Source organism: Sus scrofa, chromosome 7 (genome assembly GCF_054392235.1).
Source record: "Sus scrofa isolate SSC_HxYL_T2T_F1_AM1 chromosome 7, Sscrofa_HxYL_maternal_Yorkshire_Landrace_v2.0, whole genome shotgun sequence".
Lineage (NCBI taxonomy): Eukaryota > Metazoa > Chordata > Mammalia > Artiodactyla > Suidae > Sus > Sus scrofa.
In genome coordinates this window covers 99183274-99202678 of record NC_139389.1, presented here as the reverse complement: position 1 = coordinate 99202678, position 19405 = coordinate 99183274, and the positions used below count along the sequence as shown (strand labels likewise).

The following is a 19405-nucleotide window of genomic DNA, read 5'->3' as shown; positions in this document are numbered from 1 at the left end:
TACCATACCATGGAGACAAGTCTGTGCAGAAAACAGCAATCTACAGCCACCTGAGACCAACAGGATGTAACACCGCACACCATCCAACTCCTAGGCTGCGCCCCTTCAACTGGGTTAGTGATGCCCATAGCAGAGACAATAGAGCACTGTGCTCAGAAACAAAGCAGGCACCATACGCATTCTAGTCACAAAGAAGCCAGCTCCAAGCCAAAAGCCCAAGTGCCATATTTCACGATTCCCCCTTTGGTGGCTGGACACATAACAATACCATACCTTCTGCAATTAAAGTCAGCACTCAGGGCAGTAGAGTATTGCACACCAGAAGGACACCAGCTCATACTGGGGATGACATCAAAGGCAGAAAGAGAAATGGAAGAAGAAAAGAAGAAACAGGGATGGGGTTATTGGGTTTAAAAAGAAAGGGTATAGTTGGAGACAGACGGATTTATCTGAGCATCAAAAAATTAGGAATGTAATATTGATTTAGAATTTAGGAAATGACTGGAATAAAAACCATGGAAACCTGTAATTATTCAATTGATGACCCTCTGAAGGCTGGAAATGACTATGTGAGCGCTTTAGAGGATAACAAATCCAATCTGAAACCCAAGAATCCCTCCTAGTGAACTCTGAACAGAGAACCGAACCAGCCTGTAGCTTCCTCTTTGGGCACCCTCATGGATGTGTCTTAACCTCCACTTTTAGGGACAATCTCTCTACACAGCCCACCACTCCCACATCTCCCTTACCACAGCATCTCTAATCCTTAACTAAAAGAAACGTCAACAAATTGCACTGGGATGGGTTCACTGAGTCATCAGGTTTTTTTTTTCCCCCAAATGTTTCCATTAAGGATCCATCTAAGCCAAACAATTCATACATCTTTCATAATGATACCCAATCAACACTTACATTCATCTTCAAACCTATTCACTAGGCTTATAAGCTACAGATAACAGCATATAGCAATGGTCAAATTTCCTGGTATTTTAACTGATAATGAAGTTAACAATGTACCTTTTAATTTAAGGTTTGTATCCACTTTTCCTTAAGATTAAAAAAAAATCCATTTGATCATCTACTTCCTTGATTATCTCAGCACTGATATTTATTCTCAAGCAGCAAGGACAGAAAAATGGGTTGGAAATGCTAAGTAGATACAACCAGCTAACAAATAATCAATTAAAACATCAGGTACTCTGTAAAAGGAGCTTTATAGGTCAGGATTTCTAATTAACAAAAACTATCGTTAAAAAAATACACTGCTACTATTTTGGTCTTAAAGTTCTAAGTGACATGCTTTTGTTTTCAGAAGGGAGATAACAGTAAAACCAATCAGCTCCCTCCTGAACCTTCAAATGGAAAGACCTGCAAACACCAAAAAATCCCACTTTATCTTGAATACACCTAATAATTTTGATGTGTTGCGAATTGGGGGGTTTTGAAAGAGGGAAAAAGACAATGGTGGCAGAATAAATATGGGCTACCCCTATGACTCTTCTAAAAGTAAAATCTTTTTTCTTTTTGTCTTTTTAGGGCTGCTTTATGGCATATGGAAGTTCCCAGGCTAGGGATCCAATCAGAGCTGCAGCTGCTGGCCTACTTCACAGCCACAGCAGCGGGATCTGAGCCATATCTGCAACCTATGCCGCAGCTGAGCTGGATCCTTAACTCACTGAGCAAGGTCAGGGACTGAACCCACATCGCATGGATACTAGTGAGGTTCTTAACCCTCTGAGATACCAGAGGAACTCCTAAAGGTAAATCTTTAAAATAGTATCATTAAAAATAATTTAAGTGGTAAACATTTAAATCCGATTACATGAATAGTATAAAGCTTTGTGCAAAAGCACAAAGTGGAAATACACAGTGAAGACATGTCTCTACTAGTCTGATGAGACCAGGCTGACTAATAATTTTTTGTGTAAGGGAAGCAAGCCTTGATATGATTTACAGACAGACATGAGATTCAGAAGTTCATTCTTCTGCAGTTATTAACATAATTTTATATCTCTAAACTGTTAATAAAAAGGCATATTATGCCTACATAGCCAACTTATTAAAAACAGAATGTGGAAAAATTAGTAATTGAATATACATTACCAAATTACCATTCATTAAAAATAAAAAATGTCCTTCTACAGATTTATACATCCCTTTACTCTCAGAGCAAAAGGGAGACAGAAAGAGGGACAGAAAAGCTTTTCTAAGGATTCAGGAAGGAAGGTGTGAAAAACTTTCACAATTAAGAGAAGATTTTGAGGCTTTGAGATTTTTTTTTTTTTTGTCTTTTTGCTATTTCTTGGGCTGCTCCCGCGGCATATGGAGGTTCCCAGGCTAGGGGTCGAATCGGAGCTGTAGCCACTGGCCTACACCATAGCCACAGCAACGCGGGATCCGAGCCGCATCTGCAACCTACACCACAGCTCACGGCAACGCCGGATCGTTAACCCACTGAACAAGGGCAGGGACCGAACCGCAACCTCATGGTTCCTAGTCGGATTCGTTAACCACTGCACCACGATGGGAACTCCTTTTTTTTTTTTTTTTTGGTTTTTTTTGGCTTTGAGATTTAGATAGTTCTATATTAAAAAAAACAACAACAAAAAAACAAGTACCCTGCTCCCCCACCTTTTAATACTGTTGGAATGTTGTAATTTTACTAGCTAAGGCTTAATACAAAATTTCAAAGTATACCTCATGTTCTTCGTACAAAAATACGGCTAAGGATGAAATTATCACTGGAGCTGCTGTGAAGGCTTTATCTATATGCAAACCTGGACTGCATCCAGCAACTGCATCCAGTGTCATCTACAGCATATTTTTCTAAGTCCATATTGAAGAGTTTAAAGAAGAGTCAGACAAATGTCTCTCAAGGTTTAGATACTTCTGCTGAAAAGGGCTTTTAACAACTTGTTCCCCGGAAAAAACACTTAACCATACTCGTGAGTATCTGAGAGTCATGAGAATATTTGTATTTGAGCTCAAGCTAAAATCTACAATTAAAGGCAACATCCACTTGAAAAAGACAAAGTGGAAAAGAAAGATCACTACTTGCCTGCTTCCCAAAAAAACAGCTTCAGGTAATAGTTAAAAATACCTCTTTACAAGTATCTCCTAATATGAGAAGCTAAAAGTAATCCAACCATATTTACATTTCTAAATATTTTCCCAAACAATGGAAAAAAAGCCACAAATGACTTCCGAACAATAAATATAAAACTCAGCATTTGAAAAATTTAAAAGCATATCAGCAATTTTTGGCTAGAAATGACTTTTTAGCTTTATAAAGCACTGTAATTTTTAGCTTCAAAATTTTATGTAACAAAAAATAATTAGGAATTGAAAGACTTTGAGGGCCCCTAAGAAGTCAGCTGACGTCTCTTACTTGCTTTAAGGAACGACTACATCAGCAATGGAATGGAGACTGCCAGGTGGCCTAGGAAGAGAGGCTTTCATCGCATTATTAAAGTATGTGTTGAAAATAATTTAGGGCCTGTGCATATGAGCACACTCAGATTTCTGGTTCTTCCACTTTTTTTTTTGAAAAGAAAAAAAGTACACCCCAGGGTCCATTACATAGGCAAGACAAATATTTCTTTGAATTCTCCTGGATAAAGTTGGAGAGACCCTATTATCAAAGTGATCTGAACACCAAAAAGCGCACAATGTAAAACATTTTTTTTTTTTTGTTATTTAAAAAAAAAAAAGAGATTAGGAAAAAATTTCAAATTTGAGAAACCATTTCATACAGAATGGACATTAGCAATTGCTTATTAGTATAATAAGTACTTATATTTTATTTGTCTGAAGCAGACATGACACTATTTTAAAACATACTGTTTAACCACAGACGAAGCGAAATGAGATGCTTGTTAGTATAAGCTCAGAGGCAAATGGTTAGTCCATTAAGTGAATGAACTCTGTACCTTCTCCTATGAATGGGAGGTCTCCTGACAACATCCCCAAGAACTCGCATTGAACTGAAAATGAATGGTGGAAGAGGTCAGTGTTGAGGTGAAACAAAATGGATAAAAATGCATGAAACATACAGACATCACGCTGGAAAGACAAACAATCACCAAAGAGAAATAGTACAGGAAGTAGGAGAATGAAAGAATATGGAATAAGGAAAATATCACAACCAAAAAGGCCTGATGACTTCTGAGAAAGGCTACTTGGTTTCCTCCTTGCTCCAAGAAATTTACCAGGAATGGGGTTTATTAAATTTTAAAAGTAAAATGAATGTTTTTAAAAAGAGGCCATTAAAAGGGTTTTAAGACTTTAAAATCCAGAATATGCTATATGAACACAATGCTTAAGAATTAGTCAAACTAATTAAAGTGATCCCTGAGTCTCATCACATTATCTCCAGAGGTATTGGGACAGTGGGGCTGGGCAATCCTTAATGATGAAATCAAAGAGGAGATCCCATGATCTTATATATGTTGAAAACATAAATGAGCCGGGTGATAGGGTTCTAATCTTAGTTCAGTCTTAAAATCACCGTTTGATCTCAGGCAAATCATTTAATCTGAGCTTCAGTTCCCTCATCAGAGCTACATGATCCATAAAGCCACATTTAGTTCTGAAACAGGAGTCATGGCAAAGGGATCCACAGTGGTTTATAAAGAAAAACAGATTATTTAGAAAATAAATCCTTATTTCTCTCTATTGTTATCATCTCAGACAAGTATGTCCTGTCAAGAAACTTCTCTTGCTTCAGGAAGGGAATTCCTCCATCCCTATTTTTCCTTTGGGTATGAATGCTTTAAAAAAAAAAAAAAAAGGTACGGCATGAGAAAAGCTAAAAAGGAAAGCTTTTAGAAAAATGCTTTTTATATAACCTAGAATTTCAAATGTGTATAAAATCGGCCCATCAGATAAAGCAACTGTTTAAGGTTAGCATCCTGCCTCCAATCTAGAGGAATCCAGAGTTGTAGAAAGAATGCCTGACCAGGAGACTGAAACCTGGACTCCACCGACCTTGGGTAAAAGTGTACCGGTCTCAATTGAAAAATTGGGGAGAATACCACCTCATTCATGAAGAGGACTGGAAAATTACATGAGAAAATGTGTCTTTAAAGGAGTGTGAAAGAGTAGCAAATCAGGAAGGTGTGAGGTATTATGAAAGCAGGGACTTTGGCTCGCCACTGTCTCCAGAACCTAGAACTGCCTGGAATGCAGAGGTTGCTTAATGTAGGTTGGTTAAATAGAAGAATAAATGAGTGAATCAATTTACTAAGATTACATGTACTTAACAGCTATGAAATCTGAGCCAAAACATTATGAGGTAAAGGATTTTTTTTTTTTTAAAAAGCCAACAAACCAAACCAATGATTGCTCCAGGGAGCTGTTTGTATCAATGGGCTTACAAAAACGGTCAGTCTACTCCCTTGGCTGCTTTTCCTCATTAAGAATGTAGCCTTGGAGTTCCCGTCGTGGCACAGTGTTAACGAATCCGACTAGGAACCATGAGGTTTCGGGTTCGATCCCTGGCCTTGCTCAGTGGGTTAAGGATCGGCGTTGCCATGAGCTGTAGTGTAGGTTGCAGACCCAGCTCGGATCCCTCGTTGCTGTGTCTCTGGCGTAGGCCGGCGGCTACAGCTCCAATTCGACCCCTAGCCTGGGAATCTCCATATGCCACCAGAGCGGCCCTAGAAATGGCAAAAAGACAAAAAAAAAAAAAAAAAAAAAAAAGAATGTAGCCTTGGTGTAAGCACACCTGTGTACATATAGTAGGCATCACGGCACTTTTTTTTTCAGACTTAAAACCACCTGCTTAAGCATCTAGGCAGCCAGTGGTCAGAAGCCAAATCCAACTTCTCTTCTTACAGCCTGCTTCCAAACTGTAGGTGTAAAACTGGGTCACACTTAGGAGAGATCCCCAAGATAGGATGATACAAGGAAAATTACAAATAATTTAATGATTATCATGATCTTGCAAGGACTATATACTGATAATTTAGACTTTATCAAAATTCTCTACATTAGGAACAGATGGTAATTCCTACGAAGCACTGTGAAAAACTCAGAAGTGTTGAAACTATGAGATTTTATACGTATTTCTTCATTCAAAACTGACATGAACTATTTATTCCCTTCAAATTTTCCAATCTCTGAATTTCATGGACAAATCTGGCCTGGATAAAATGTTTCATTTCTTAAACACCCACTATGTAACTGATAAATTTTACTTGTAATATTCATTACAAATATTCTGAAAGGCTCAGATGGGTCAAGTTACACATAGTAAGTTACAGGGCTGGAATTTTTAACACTGATTTTCCTGATTCCGTAACCTATATTCTTTCATTTATTACACGGCGTTTCCTGAAATCTTTTACCAACAATAACACCAAATCACCAAATCAAAAGTAAGCAGACACTGAGAGACCAAACAGACAGCCTGGGGTCTCACCTCCGATGGTTCATTTCTGCATCACTGGCTGCATTCTTCCCAGGACCCCAGCTGTGCCTCCGGAAAGGAGACAGAGAGCGCATAGAACTCCTCAGGACAGAGCAGTTCGCAGGTACTTCGGTGATGCTGTCCATCTCCTCCTCTTCCATCTCACCTGAGCCAGCAGGCTCACTCTCACTCTCTCGACCCTCAGCTCCCACCCCATGGCTGTAGAAGCCATTAAGACATTGCTGGTCTCTGGACCTGTTCAAATTTGAAATCTGGGGGAGGGACACATCACTGCCATGTGAAGAATGTCGATCCAAAGATGCTGTGTCATCGGTGGAGGAACTGGATCCAGTGATATCACAGGCCAACTGCTCTTCCTCAGGCTGTAATAGAGAAACACATATGGCTGAACATGGCAGGACCAAGTGGAGAGCCTCAGTTATTCCCCATCAAGTCATGCCTTCATAGTGGGTAGGACAGACAAGCTCATGATCAGCTTCAAACAAATAAATTTTTTTCTTAAGGCATGATCACAGTCGAATTCAAACAACTTCCAATAAAGGTGGGGTCCAGGTCTATGTTCTTTCTACCCTTTTACTAGATGTGCTAGACAAGAAGTACATAATTTCCCCTTTCTTATAGGGGAAAAGGTCTATTTCAAGTCAGTTTTTTCAGTCAATACTATCAACTGAAATGAGAGGAAACTGTCTCTGGAGTTTCTGCTGTATGAAAACTCTAAATTCATATCATAATTAGGTTTAATTTATTTTAGACGCCTTAACTAAAAACAAGGTAGTTTGCTTGGCCACAATAATGATGTATTCCACAAGCACGTCTGATGGTTATCAGTGGCATTTTGAAAAATGCAGAATAGCTTCTGATCCCACCTAAACTATGCCACAAATGCCCCAATTCTGGCCATAAATACATAAATGGAAGAAATCTATCTCCTTTTCTCATTTAACTGAGAGCTGGCTTAGTGTTACTGAGCCTAATTGTACACAGAATAATCGGTCCTGGCAATGGAATCTGTTTTTTTTTTGTTTTTTTTCTTTTAATTTTTTTTTTTTGTCTTTTTTTTTAGGGCCATGTCCACAGCATATGGAGGTTCCCAGGCTAGGGGCTGAGTCAGAGCTGCAGCTGCTGGCCTATGCCACTGCCACAACAACATGTGACAGGAGCCAAGTCTGCGACCTACACCACAGCTCACGCAACAGCAACGCCGGATACTTAACCCACTAAGCAAGGCCAGGGACTGAACCTGCAACCTCATGGATACTAGTCTGGTTTGTTCACTGCTGAGCCATGATGGGAACTCCTAATGGAGTCTCTGATAAAGTGATGCTGCTCTTTCCTTGGCCATCCTCTAGAGCCTAATAGGATTTTGATCTCAGTAGCCTGACATTCTCTGCTGGTTGAAAGACACCAGAGCACATAATTTGATGGGTGAGAGAAAGATGAGCTTTGCTGCATTTAAAACATAAATTTTTCCAAAAGGTAAGTGTTTAAAAGATGCATGATCACAGTTTGAGTTACAAATGTGGGCACCATACTATCTTAAAGTCTTTATTTTATATTCTTATAGGATAGGGAGCAGGGAACAGAGAAGGGCATTCTGTGATTTTTTCTCCCCACTTCTTCACAGTATTTCCCTAATTAGCCAGTCTACTCAGTTTTAATTAGGAGTAAAGAAACTCACAGTTCTTCAAAAAAGGTTTTAAAAATTACTGGAACTAATGACCAATAAGCTTCTTCTTTTTTTTTTTTTTTTGTCTTTTTGCCATTTCTTGGGCCGCTCCCGCAGCACATGGAGGTTCCCAGGCTAGGGGTCGAATCAGAGCTGTAGCTGCCAGCCTACGCCAGAGCCACAGCAACGCAGGATCTGAGCCGCGTCTGCAACCTACACCACAGCTCACGGCAATGCCGGATTGTTAACCCACTGAGCAAGGGCAGGGACCGAACCCGAAACCTCATGGTTCCTAGTCGGATTCGTTAACCACTACACCACGACGGGAACTCCCCCGATAAGCTTTAAAATAGAAAACGATTCCTATACTAGAGAGAGTTTCTCTATAAAGTCTTTGTATAACACTTCAAAAGCACTCTATCTTCTAGAAGCAGTCTTTATACTTTTGGGGCTGGATCTCACCAGCTTATATGAGTTGTTTTGTTTGTTTCACTTCAATTTCCTTAGTTAATGCTCTTTAAGTGATGAGCAAGGGATGAGACTTAGTGGAAGATGCCAAGGGGACCACTGGACAGTCAGTAATCTGAGGCCCAGACCATCTCAAGGGCTCCTTCAAGTAAACAGGCAGAGAGAAGCAGAAGCAAGATCTGAAAGAAGACTGATTTCAACTAAAACTGCCCTGTACAGTTACCTCACCACCTTAAAAAAAAAAAAAAAAAAAAAAAGCAGCCCTATGACCACAAGATCGCAAAGTTTGTATGAGAAAAGTCCTCAGTGTTCTTCTTCACTGGGCTACACTATAAAATAAACTACATGCTTCACCAAGTATATTCTAAAACAGGGTAGGTGCTATTTTAAAATAAAATTACTGATTACTCTTTTTAAGTCAGTGAGGATTGAGCTGGGCATCCTAAAGTTTCTATTTATGGGGCCACTCTCCACAGAAAGGGAAAATACTATCAGTCATGAATACCAACTTTAGAAGCCACTTCTAGGATGTCTTGGCTTTCTCACTGTACTGGACTGAATAGTGTCCGCCTCCAATTCACATCCTTCTCAGAATATCACCTTATTTGGAAATTGGGTCTTTCCAAATGTAATTAGTTAAGATGAGGTCATTTTACAGTAGGGTGGTCTCCAAATCCAATAGGAGTAGTGTCTGTGTAAGAAGAGACAGCAGCCCCTGCTGGTTTCACAGTTCTCCTGCCTTTAGAACTGTGAAAGAATACATTTATATTGTTTCAAGCTACCAAATTTGTGGTAATTGGTTGCAGCAGTGTAATAAGAAACTAATATACTCACCCCTCATCCCTTAATCTGCCTAAATTTCTAATACTAAAATAAACAAACAGAATGGCCATAAATAAAGCAAACTGTGGGACAAGCCTATTCTCAAACACACAAGCAAGGCTCCAAAAGAAATGAAAGCTCTGAGCTGAAGTTTCCATTTCTCCCATTCTTCTTACAAGTTAGCTCTTTCCAGTATGGAATGGCTTGCAGATGGTAGAACAGGTACTTCTTTGTAAAAAGGAGAAATCCGTCTAGCAAATAGCCTTCAATCTAAAGAAGGCTCTAAATAACTTTTTCCAAGCTTTTTTAGTGTTCTCAAAAGAATTTTCCAGCTTCATCATGTCTTTACATCATCTTGAAGACTAGAGAGGTCAGTGATATAATGAGAACTCAAACCTGGAATATAGTCATACCCTTTCTAGAGCTAGCTATGGATAAGTCACTTTTTAACTTGTCTATCTAACACAATGATCTTTAAATCTAAAGAAGTTAGAAACTAATATAAGGTCTGTTGAAAGGAATTTTTTGTTTAAATCGTGGATAATAGAGAAAAGAAGAAAAGCAGGATTTTTAAAAACTTTTGGATTTTTTTTTTGGGCAATATTCCTTTTCCGGTCCCAGAATTTTTAGTGCTAAAATTAAAGTTCTTAGGGATGTCCGCCAAATAACAGATATGAGAAATATTACTTCCATCGTTCTCCTCCATCCTCAGAAAAGGTACTAGATTTTGGGGATGCTATTTTTCCAATTTTTCCATTTACATAAATCAGAAGGGGAAAAAATTATGCCTTCTGACACAAAACAGAATGTTCTGTGCCTAATATTTGAAGCCCTTAAGAGTTTTTCAGTTATATGTCAGTCTTTCTTTAGAGAGGTCTTTTCTCTTAAAATGCCTGCTAATTAAATGACTTTCAAGACTTAGGAAATCATTACTGACTGACTGGAGAAATAGTGCAATGGGATCAGTTTAACTAACACATTTTTTAAAACTTAGTAAAACTGATTCCATGGTACCATTCTTCTAAACAATTTGGAATAATATCCCAAGTCCTTGAAAGTATATATATGAGAAAATATAAATATACATTATTTATACATACATACATTTTATACATTTATATATTTACAAATGGCCAAAACACAACTGTCTGCTAACAGAAGTTTTTTGTTTTCTTAAGATGAACATTAAAACTGGGTTAGGGCAGAGAAGTAGAAGAGATTAAAAGGTAGAAATAGGGCATTCCTGTAGCGGCACAGCGGAATCAAATGTGACTAGTATCCATGAGGATGAGGGTTCAATCCCTGGCATCTCTCAGTGGGTCAGCGATCTGGCATTGCCATGAGCTATGGTGCAGGTCACAGACGTGGCTTGGATTCCAAGTTGCTGTGGCTGTGGTGTAGGCTAGCAGCTGCAGCTCTGATTCGACTCCTAGCCTGGGAACTTCCACATGCCACAGGTGTGGCCCTTAAAACAAAAACAAAAACAAAAAAAACAGTAGAAATAGGAGAAAAGGGGTGACTGGGAGCTGTGTATGTATATGAGAAAGTAAGAATACCGGGGAAACTACGACTGAGTCTGTATGTGAGATTAGCACACAAACCCTTTCTCCTTTGAGTTTTCGTAATTGCTTTTCCTTATGCATATATGAGGATGAGAACACACACACACATTTTCTCCACTAACAGCTTCTTTTTCCTTGGTTTATATAATTCTGAAAATCTGCAAATGGTAATCAGGCTAGCAAAACCCACTAAACATCAGAGAGAACACTCCCTGGGCACCACAAAGGTGTGAGGGTGCCTGATCTTTCCAAGACCAGCCTTATATACACAGTTCTGGCTTCAGGGGCAAGGGCTGAGCCAACAGAGCAAACCAAGGATACTTGGGCTTTCCTTCATTTAAGACCAAATAAACTAGGGAGAATGAAATTACATAAATAAAATGTAAAGCCTAAATTAAAAATGATGATGTTTATAAAAAAGCTTGAGAAAGTATTACTTAAATAGATGTGCAGTATAACTATTATATAAATTTGAATAATAATTAACTCACCATGTGTGGGGTTCTATACTAAGTGACTTAGATGTATGATTTCTTTTAATCCCTACAATTATTAGATTTAGTAACTATTCTTATTCCCATTTTACACATGAGAAAACTGAAGCTTAGTGAGATTATAGAATAAACTCAGGTTTCTAATGTAACTGGTCTGGGGTAAGGGCCAGACTTTTTTGTCGTCTTCTTTCTTCTTCAAGCTCTCCAGGTGATTTAGGTACAGGTAGGACTCAATCCTATTGCTAAAAACTAGAGAGCTGATACTGCAGCTGGGGGCAGACAGATCAATAACAGGATAGGACACAGGTAGCAAGAACTACAAAATTTGATAAATGACACTTCATCAAAATTTGAAAAACTCAGTTCAACAAGACACCATTACAAAAGTGAATAGGAGAAAATATTTCCAAAATATAAATCTAACAAAGGACTGGTATCCAGGATACATATATAGAACCCCTACTTCTCAACAACACAGGACAAATGATTTTTTTTCTTTTTTTGGGGGTCTTTTTGCTACTTCTTGGGCTGCTCCCACGGCATATGGAGGTTCCCAGGGTAGGGGTCGAATCGGAGCTATAGCCATCAGCCTACACCACAGCCACAGCAACGTGGGATCGTTAACCCACTGAGCAAGGGCAGGGACCGAACCCACAACCTCATGGTTCCCAGTCGGATTCGTTAACCACTGCGCCACGACAGGAACTCCCTATTTTTTTTTTTTTAATGGGCACGAGATTTGAAAAGACACTCCATAAAGGAAGACACATGAGTGGCCAATAAACACATGAAAATGTGTTTAACATAATCAATAGTCGTCAAGGAAAAACAAAATCAGAAGCATAATATGCTACCACTACAAGCATACCAGAAATGCTAAAGTTAGAGCAAAACAAAACAACTACACATTTGATAAGGATTTTCATTCTTGCTCGGGAGAATGAAAAATGGTACAACCACTTTGGAAAAAGGCCTGGCAATTTCTTGTAAAACTAAACCTACAGCTCCCATATGATTTAGCAATTCCACTCCTGGGAATGGAATTCACAGCCACAGAATGGGTGCCCATTTATCCAAGAGAAATGATAATACTTATGTTCCATTTATGTACAGTTCTGAAATAGGAAAATCTAACCTGTGATAGGAAAAAAATTAGAACAGCCATTGTCTTTAGGGGGCTGGAGAGGAGACAGACTAGGAAGGGGCCTAAGGAAACTTCCCAAAGTGATATATCCTTAAGGAAGGGGAGTTAGGTTACAAAGATGAGTGAAAGCATTCATCAAAAGTCACTGAGGTACATCTGTTATAGAAAACAGTATGAACATTCCTCAAAAAATTAAAAGCAGAACAAATTGCCATTATGATGTAGCAATCCCATGTCTGGGTATATATCCAAAGGAAATAAAGTCACTATCTTAAAGAGATACCTGCACTCCCATGTTCAGGGCAGCATTATTCACAGTAGCCAAGATATGACAATATCTTCAGTGTCCACTGATGCATGAATGGATGAAGAATTATTCAGTCTTAAAATAGAAGGAAACCCTGACATCTGCAGCAACATGGATGGGCCGTGAAGGCATCAAGGGAAGTGAAATAAGCCAGACATGGAAAGACAAATATTGCATGATCTTACTTATGTGAAATCTGAAAATGTCGGAGTTCCCGTCATGGCGCAGTGGTTAACGAATCCGACTAGGAACCATGAGGTTGCGGGTTCGATCCCTGGCCTTGCTCAGTGGGTTAAGGATCCGGCTTTGCTGTGAGCTATGGCGTAGGTCGCAGATGTGGCTTGGATCCCGAGTTGCTGTGGCTCTGGCGTAGGCCGGCGGCTACAGCTCTGATTTGACCCCTAGCCTGGGAACCTCCATGTGCTGCAGGAGCGGCCCAAGAAATGGCAAAAAGACAAAAAAAAAAAAATCTGAAAATGTCAAACTCATAGTAACAGGGTGTAGAATGGTAGTTACCAGGGGCAGGGCGGGTAATGGAACTTTTGGTTAAGAGATTTTATTTTAAAAAACCTTGTGAACAAATACCAAATTCTAAATATTTAGGGGTAAATGTATTGATATCTGTAACTTATTTTGAAATGCACCCAAGAAATTAGATGAACTGGTAGATGGAAAGATGACCAACAGATGCATAATTATGTAACAAAGCAAATATAATAGTTAACTGTAGAATACAGGTGGCAGGAGTTCACTGCCAACTCTTCCAACTTTTCTGTTTCAGAATTTAAAAAAATAAAGTGTTGGGAAAAAATGCCTGACTTTGTTTGTTTGTTTGTTTTTTTGCAAGTAAGGGTTTATTTAAAGGGAGAAGAGAGAGAAAACAGGTGTGGAGAAAATGCAAGGTAGGGGTGGCAGAAACGGAGAGAGAAAGACAGAGACAGAGCGAAAGAGCAAGAGCAGAAGAGCCTGACTGGCTTTCTTTTCTTTTCTTTTTTTTGTCTTTTTAGGGCCTCACCCTTGGCATATGGAGGTTCCCAGGCTGGGGGTCAAATCAGAGCTACAGTTGCAGCTTGTGGGATCCGAGCCAAGTCTGTGACCTACACCACAGCTCATGGCAACACTGTATCCTTAACCCATTGAGTGATGCCAGGGATTGAACATGTGTCCTCGTGGATGCTAGTCAGATTCATTTCCAGTGAACCACAATGGGAACTTCCTGACTGGCTTTGTTAACCAGAATTACACCATAGAGGTATTATACATATGTATATAGAGAGGCATAAACATTACATATACTTATATACACAGAAATATAGAAACAGCTATGCACTTTATATTTTATTACTCTACCTGAATTATGCTAAATAGTGCCAAAATACTAGTTAATTTGCATTCATTTAGTAATCAAGTATTTATAATTATCTATTATATCATACACAAGGCACTCTGCCATGTACCTTGAAAATAAAAGTTCATATTTTAAACACCTAATGTATGTCAATCACTTAATCCACTTATGTGCAATACTAATTCAAAAATCTTAGGTATCTGATAGCAAGTATTCTCCTTGCTTCACAGTTCTAAAAATCTTGATCATTTCAATACTTATGCATAAGTGATTATAGCTTTTCTAATTTGGATTCTATCAATATATTTGCTTTCATCCCTGGATGGTCAATTATAAAGGTACATTTCTGGCTTGGTGATCAAGTACTTGAGAGCAAAATACAGCATATGAAATAGTGGATCTTCCTTCAAAGGATTAGCATCTTAAGGTTACTATGATTTTCTTAATTGTGGATACATCTTATATAAGTCAGAGAAAAACAAGGTGTATGGGTTTTATTTTTATCTTTGGGAAAAGAAGCAGCAACTATTAATACTTTCTATTGACTTCAATTATCCATTTGGAATAAGAGGCTGGCCCGAGATCATAAATTTTATGATTTCACTTTCTTTCTTAGCCAGTGCCAAAAAAATTCCAGGATTTCTCTCAGTTTAAAGAAAGATCTAAATGTTATGCTATTGATCTATGGAAAAGAAAGATCTTAGGAACCAGAAAATATTCATAAGAATAAATATGACACTCATTAACACTCACCAAAGACTCATATTTGCCAGGAGGAATGGAAATATAAGGTTAAGGTGCAAAGTTCTGACAAACACTGCAGGCTGTTAAAGAGACTCTGTAAGGCCAGAGTCACACAAGTAGCTGCAGGAAGTGATCTAATGCACCACTCATGGTTCACAGAAAGGATGTTGCAATGTCTTGCCTACAGAGAAGGGAGAGTAGGAGGGGTGGAGCCTGGGAAGGACCTCTGGGACAGTCTGATGTTTTGTAGCACATGCTGGGTGGGTGACCACAGAGGAAGGCTTTTAAGGAAGTAGCTGATGGTCTGTCTGCCACTGCCATGCTTCTATATAAAGCACTGGTTATTAAAGCAGCTGTTTGGCGAATGAGAGTAAAATCACAGAAAATGAACAGATTGCAGGTACAAATCTCAATTCTGTCACTTATCGACTGAGAAATTTTGAGTAAACTTCTTTCCTAGTCAGGACCTCTATTTCCTCAGGAGTCTAATGAGGATAAAACCACCCACCTTGCAGGGTTGCTAGGAGCATGGAATGACATCATATATGTAAAAGGTTTTGTTTAGTGTATGGTAGGCATTTTGTAAACATCAGTCTGTCTCCTTTTCCTTTCACATGTGAACCCTTGATTTTATGAATACTACAGAAAACATTATTGCAAAACCTTCCCTGGTCACAAACAGCTGCAGTACAGTAAAAATACTAAGAGGAAGGACCCTCCAAATCTCATCCCAGGCCATCAGACATTCTCGTGTGTGCATGAAGAGATGAAAGTGGCATCTGCCATTTCTGGACTTCCTGAGGCACTCCAGTGTAGTAGTTTATTCGGGGATATGCTTCAAATTTAAAAACTGTACCTGTCTAGTCATCCTAAAAAAACCGCTAAATCTAGTACTTTGTATTAACAATCTCCTAGATGCTCTTGATAGTTTGAATAATTAGGTAAATTATAGGAAATATTAATTCTCCTTAGCTAGGAAAATCATGCAATTTAGTGCCCAGAAATAATTCTGTAGAGATGGTAATACTCAGGGTAAGCAGTTATGCACCTAGGAGGTTCAAGCAAGTATTTCTTAAGGGAGACTTCCCAATCTGTAAAGAACTTTTTACTAAGAAAAATTTCATACACATAAAAATATTTAACAAATCCCCATGCATCCATGACCCAGTTTCAGTGATTATTGAAGATTCTATTTTAAAGCTGGAACTTAGAGATATTATCTGATCTGTTTATCTCAGACAAAAGCAATACATTTTTAGAGGCATGTTATCTTTGGAATGGTATTCCCCTTGGAGGGCAGGCAGACACTTTAGAGGTCCTTACAATGAAAACCTCAAAATCACAGTGGAAATTACCTAAATTCTGTTAGTTTTTTAAAAAATCATACTAGTGTCCCTTTCCCTAAATAACTTCAGAGAAGGATAGGTCTTCCAAGTGTGTGGATTTTTCACTTTAGTCAAATCACCATGAGTAACAATGACTGATGGGAATGTCAAGGTCCCTTAAGTCTTTCCAAGGACTTCTGGAAGGTAATAAGTAGAAGGAAAAGGAACAAGGAAGGAAAGGGTAAGGGAAGCCCAAAAGGGCACATGAGAGCCACCGAGCAAAAATGAAAGCAAAATGTTTGAAGGTACACTCACAGAGGCTTATATACATTCCAGACCAGAATTCTGGAATGTTAAGCCTCCATTTGTCTAGCATGAACTTTTAAACCCGCCATCATCACACTGCCTTGGAGATCCTACTCAGCCACTAACACACCACTCTCATCACGTCTCCTAAGTTACTGTGAACCCTCACAAAGGCGTATGCACTGCTGCCATGTTTCTACCCCTCATCTGCTCTCTACAAAGACAACCACTGTGGCACATAACTAAATACCATCTGCTGATCCTGCTGTGGCAAAGGCTCTACTCTTCTTAGGAGACAAAACCAACCTTGCTGCAACCAGATATAAATATAAGCATAAGAGAGCAACCTCCACCCCCGTCTCAGAGCCTCACATTATATGAAAATATGAAATAATTCATGTGGATGGGCTTGGCTTTTCACTAGGGAGAAAGCTTGGGTTCCGGAGGAGAGCTCTAGAAAGTTCCAATTAAGCAGGCTCGGTGAGAAGGGGTGACATCACTAAGACCAGCAGTGAGCTTAAAGCCCAAACATATTAATCAAGAATGACTCTGTGGTTAGTTTATACACACGACGTCATTCAGTCTGAGCTGTGGTCCTTTCCTACCCACTGAGAAGTAGTCACTGTCATCTGATTTAATTCACATTAAAGGAACTTCCATTTCTTCAGGCTTCAATGTGAACTTGAAAACCTGCAAACAAGACCTATGATTCTGCAGAAAATGCCTTTTTCTAAGGCCCAGCAACCTGGAGCTTCTTTCTCTGAAAGGGAGATTTATACTTCTCTAAGATCATATAAGAGCTGGAGAGAAGCCCTACAAGGCTAGTAGGAATCACAACTTAACTAGCAGGGGGTCACATACTGAGGCAAACAGTACCTTGGAGAAGATAATGCTGTCCACTTCTTCAATGGGTGAGTGAAAGAGGTCAGAATCACTCCCAGATTCTCTTTTAAGTACACCTTGTTTTGAGGCACACTCTCTGCCTAGTCCGACATCCAGGAAGTTATCACAATCTGAAAAAAAAATTTATTCAACCACTGCTTTAAAAAAATATCAGTTACCTCTCATTCCAACAATCAGCCTTTTCTATCAACCAGCTAACCAACCTCCTTCCCTTCCCATATTAAGCTGTAAAGGACACAAATTAGTAGCTTTCAACTATGGTATTCCAATTCTCAGTTGATATAGTTACTACAGGACAATCATGAGTTTGTCATGTAAACCATAAGCACAAAAAGATAAAATGATGATTTAGAACCATAATTCTACCTATGTTTAGGCATGTAAATAGTAATCTTTTTCTCCTGGTAGAGAAGTTTTTTTTTTTTGTTTGTTTTTGTTTTTTTTGCTACCAAAATCAGAAGTTCTTTATTAGGAAACTATGTGACAGGGTGCCTTTTCTTTCTGGAAACTTGTTACTTCATCAAAATACTATGAAAAAGACAAAGGGACAGCAAAGCTAATAAAAATATCAATGTGTTAAACCTATGGGTTCTATTAAGTAATAACAGAATTATAATTATTTAACTTCTCCTACCTTAAATACATCTGTCATTGGATGAACAATGTGATTTAAAAAAAATATCATCTAGAATCTGTTTTCAGTTCAAAAACTAGGATATGGATTTTAAGAACAAGACGGAGGGGGCCTTGACAAAAATACCACATTCGTACATCGGGGGATTCTAAAGACTTAGTCAGCAAAGCATGTAACCCATTCTCTCCTTTAACTCTCTGAACAAAAGCCATGTGATCTGACAGCAACGAGATAAAAATATTTGCACATAATGGTAAAACCAAGCAAGATATCAACCTCCTTCAAGAAGTTTTGAAGAATGAAGCATTTCCATTCTAGTCAGCATTATGTGTGATTTGGTTGGTTTATCAAATCTGCAGGTTATACTAAGTGATGAGGGACAGAGTAGCTACTGACTATCTAGCAATTCATGAGAAATCTACCTGGAGGTTTTGCTTGAAAGTAAATTCAAGAGGAATTGACAATATAAGGCGGTGGCAAAACTAAGAAAAACCAATAATAGTTTTAGGTTCTATTGATAGACAACATACCCAAACCCAAAATAGGGACACTCTAGCCAGGATGTGCCACTTACACTGCACCTATATAGTTGTGTTTGTTCCTAAGTAAATTAAATCAAAATACCGATAAACAAAAATGCATGCATGGTAATGAGGTCACAACAGTGGAAAAACATGAGGATACTTTCAAGTTGCAGAGGAGCTTGAAGAAAATGTGTCTGAGGACAGCTTCAGATTTGCTCTGTGCTGTCTGAAAGGGAGAACAAAGCGGCTGACTGGAAGCCACAGAGCTTCACTACAATAATTATAATTGAGCTTCCAGGCCATGGAAGACATGAGGCTCACTTCACCAGAAGGGCTGCAGTGACTGCAGCAAGAGGTTTTGAAAAAGTTGTCTATAAAGATGGGGAAGTGGAGACTGGACTAGATGACCCCCAATGTCTCTTTTAATTCTTACAGTCCATGCATGAGGAAGAGTTGTGTATGTGTGTCATAGCAGGGAGCTTACAACCTTGGAGCAGAAACGAACACATTAAGAGGTAATTTCAACACGACATACATAAAGGAATCCAAAGCAGGGCCCACAGATTAATCTGAAAATGTTTCAGTTAAGGAAAAAAAAATTGGCGTTAGTCTGTTTCAATCTTGGTCCAAACTATTTCTAAGTGTGTTAGTTCAATGGGAATAGCCCTGCCTTTAAAAGCTTGGAAATCATGGGTATTCTGGAGGTTGTTTTTAGAGTAGTACTAACT

The 19405-nt window shown here is 38.8% G+C and overlaps 2 protein-coding genes across 51 annotated transcripts in view; one reads left to right on the top strand and one right to left on the bottom strand.

Moving 5' to 3' along the window:
- The window catches only part of KLHL25 (kelch like family member 25), a 665168-nt gene that overhangs the window by 142888 nt on the left and 502875 nt on the right, over nucleotides 1–19405 (top strand). The window lies entirely within an intron of this gene.
- AKAP13 (A-kinase anchoring protein 13) overlaps nucleotides 1–19405 on the bottom strand; it is a 333498-nt gene that overhangs the window by 73580 nt on the left and 240513 nt on the right. For 19 of the 50 annotated variants that reach the window (XM_084969374.1, XM_084969377.1, XM_084969375.1 and 16 more), the window contains 4 exons: nucleotides 17493–17629; nucleotides 6422–6792; nucleotides 3930–3983; nucleotides 274–339 (listed from right to left, as the gene is read on the bottom strand). In XM_084969374.1, coding sequence (XP_084825500.1) covers nucleotides 274–339; nucleotides 3930–3983; nucleotides 6422–6792; nucleotides 17493–17629 — 628 coding nt within the window. The remainder of the gene's footprint in view (nucleotides 1–273; nucleotides 340–3929; nucleotides 3984–6421; nucleotides 6793–17492; nucleotides 17630–19405) is intronic. The other 31 variants (XM_084969382.1, XM_084969384.1, XM_084969383.1 and 28 more) reach the window with 3 other exon arrangements.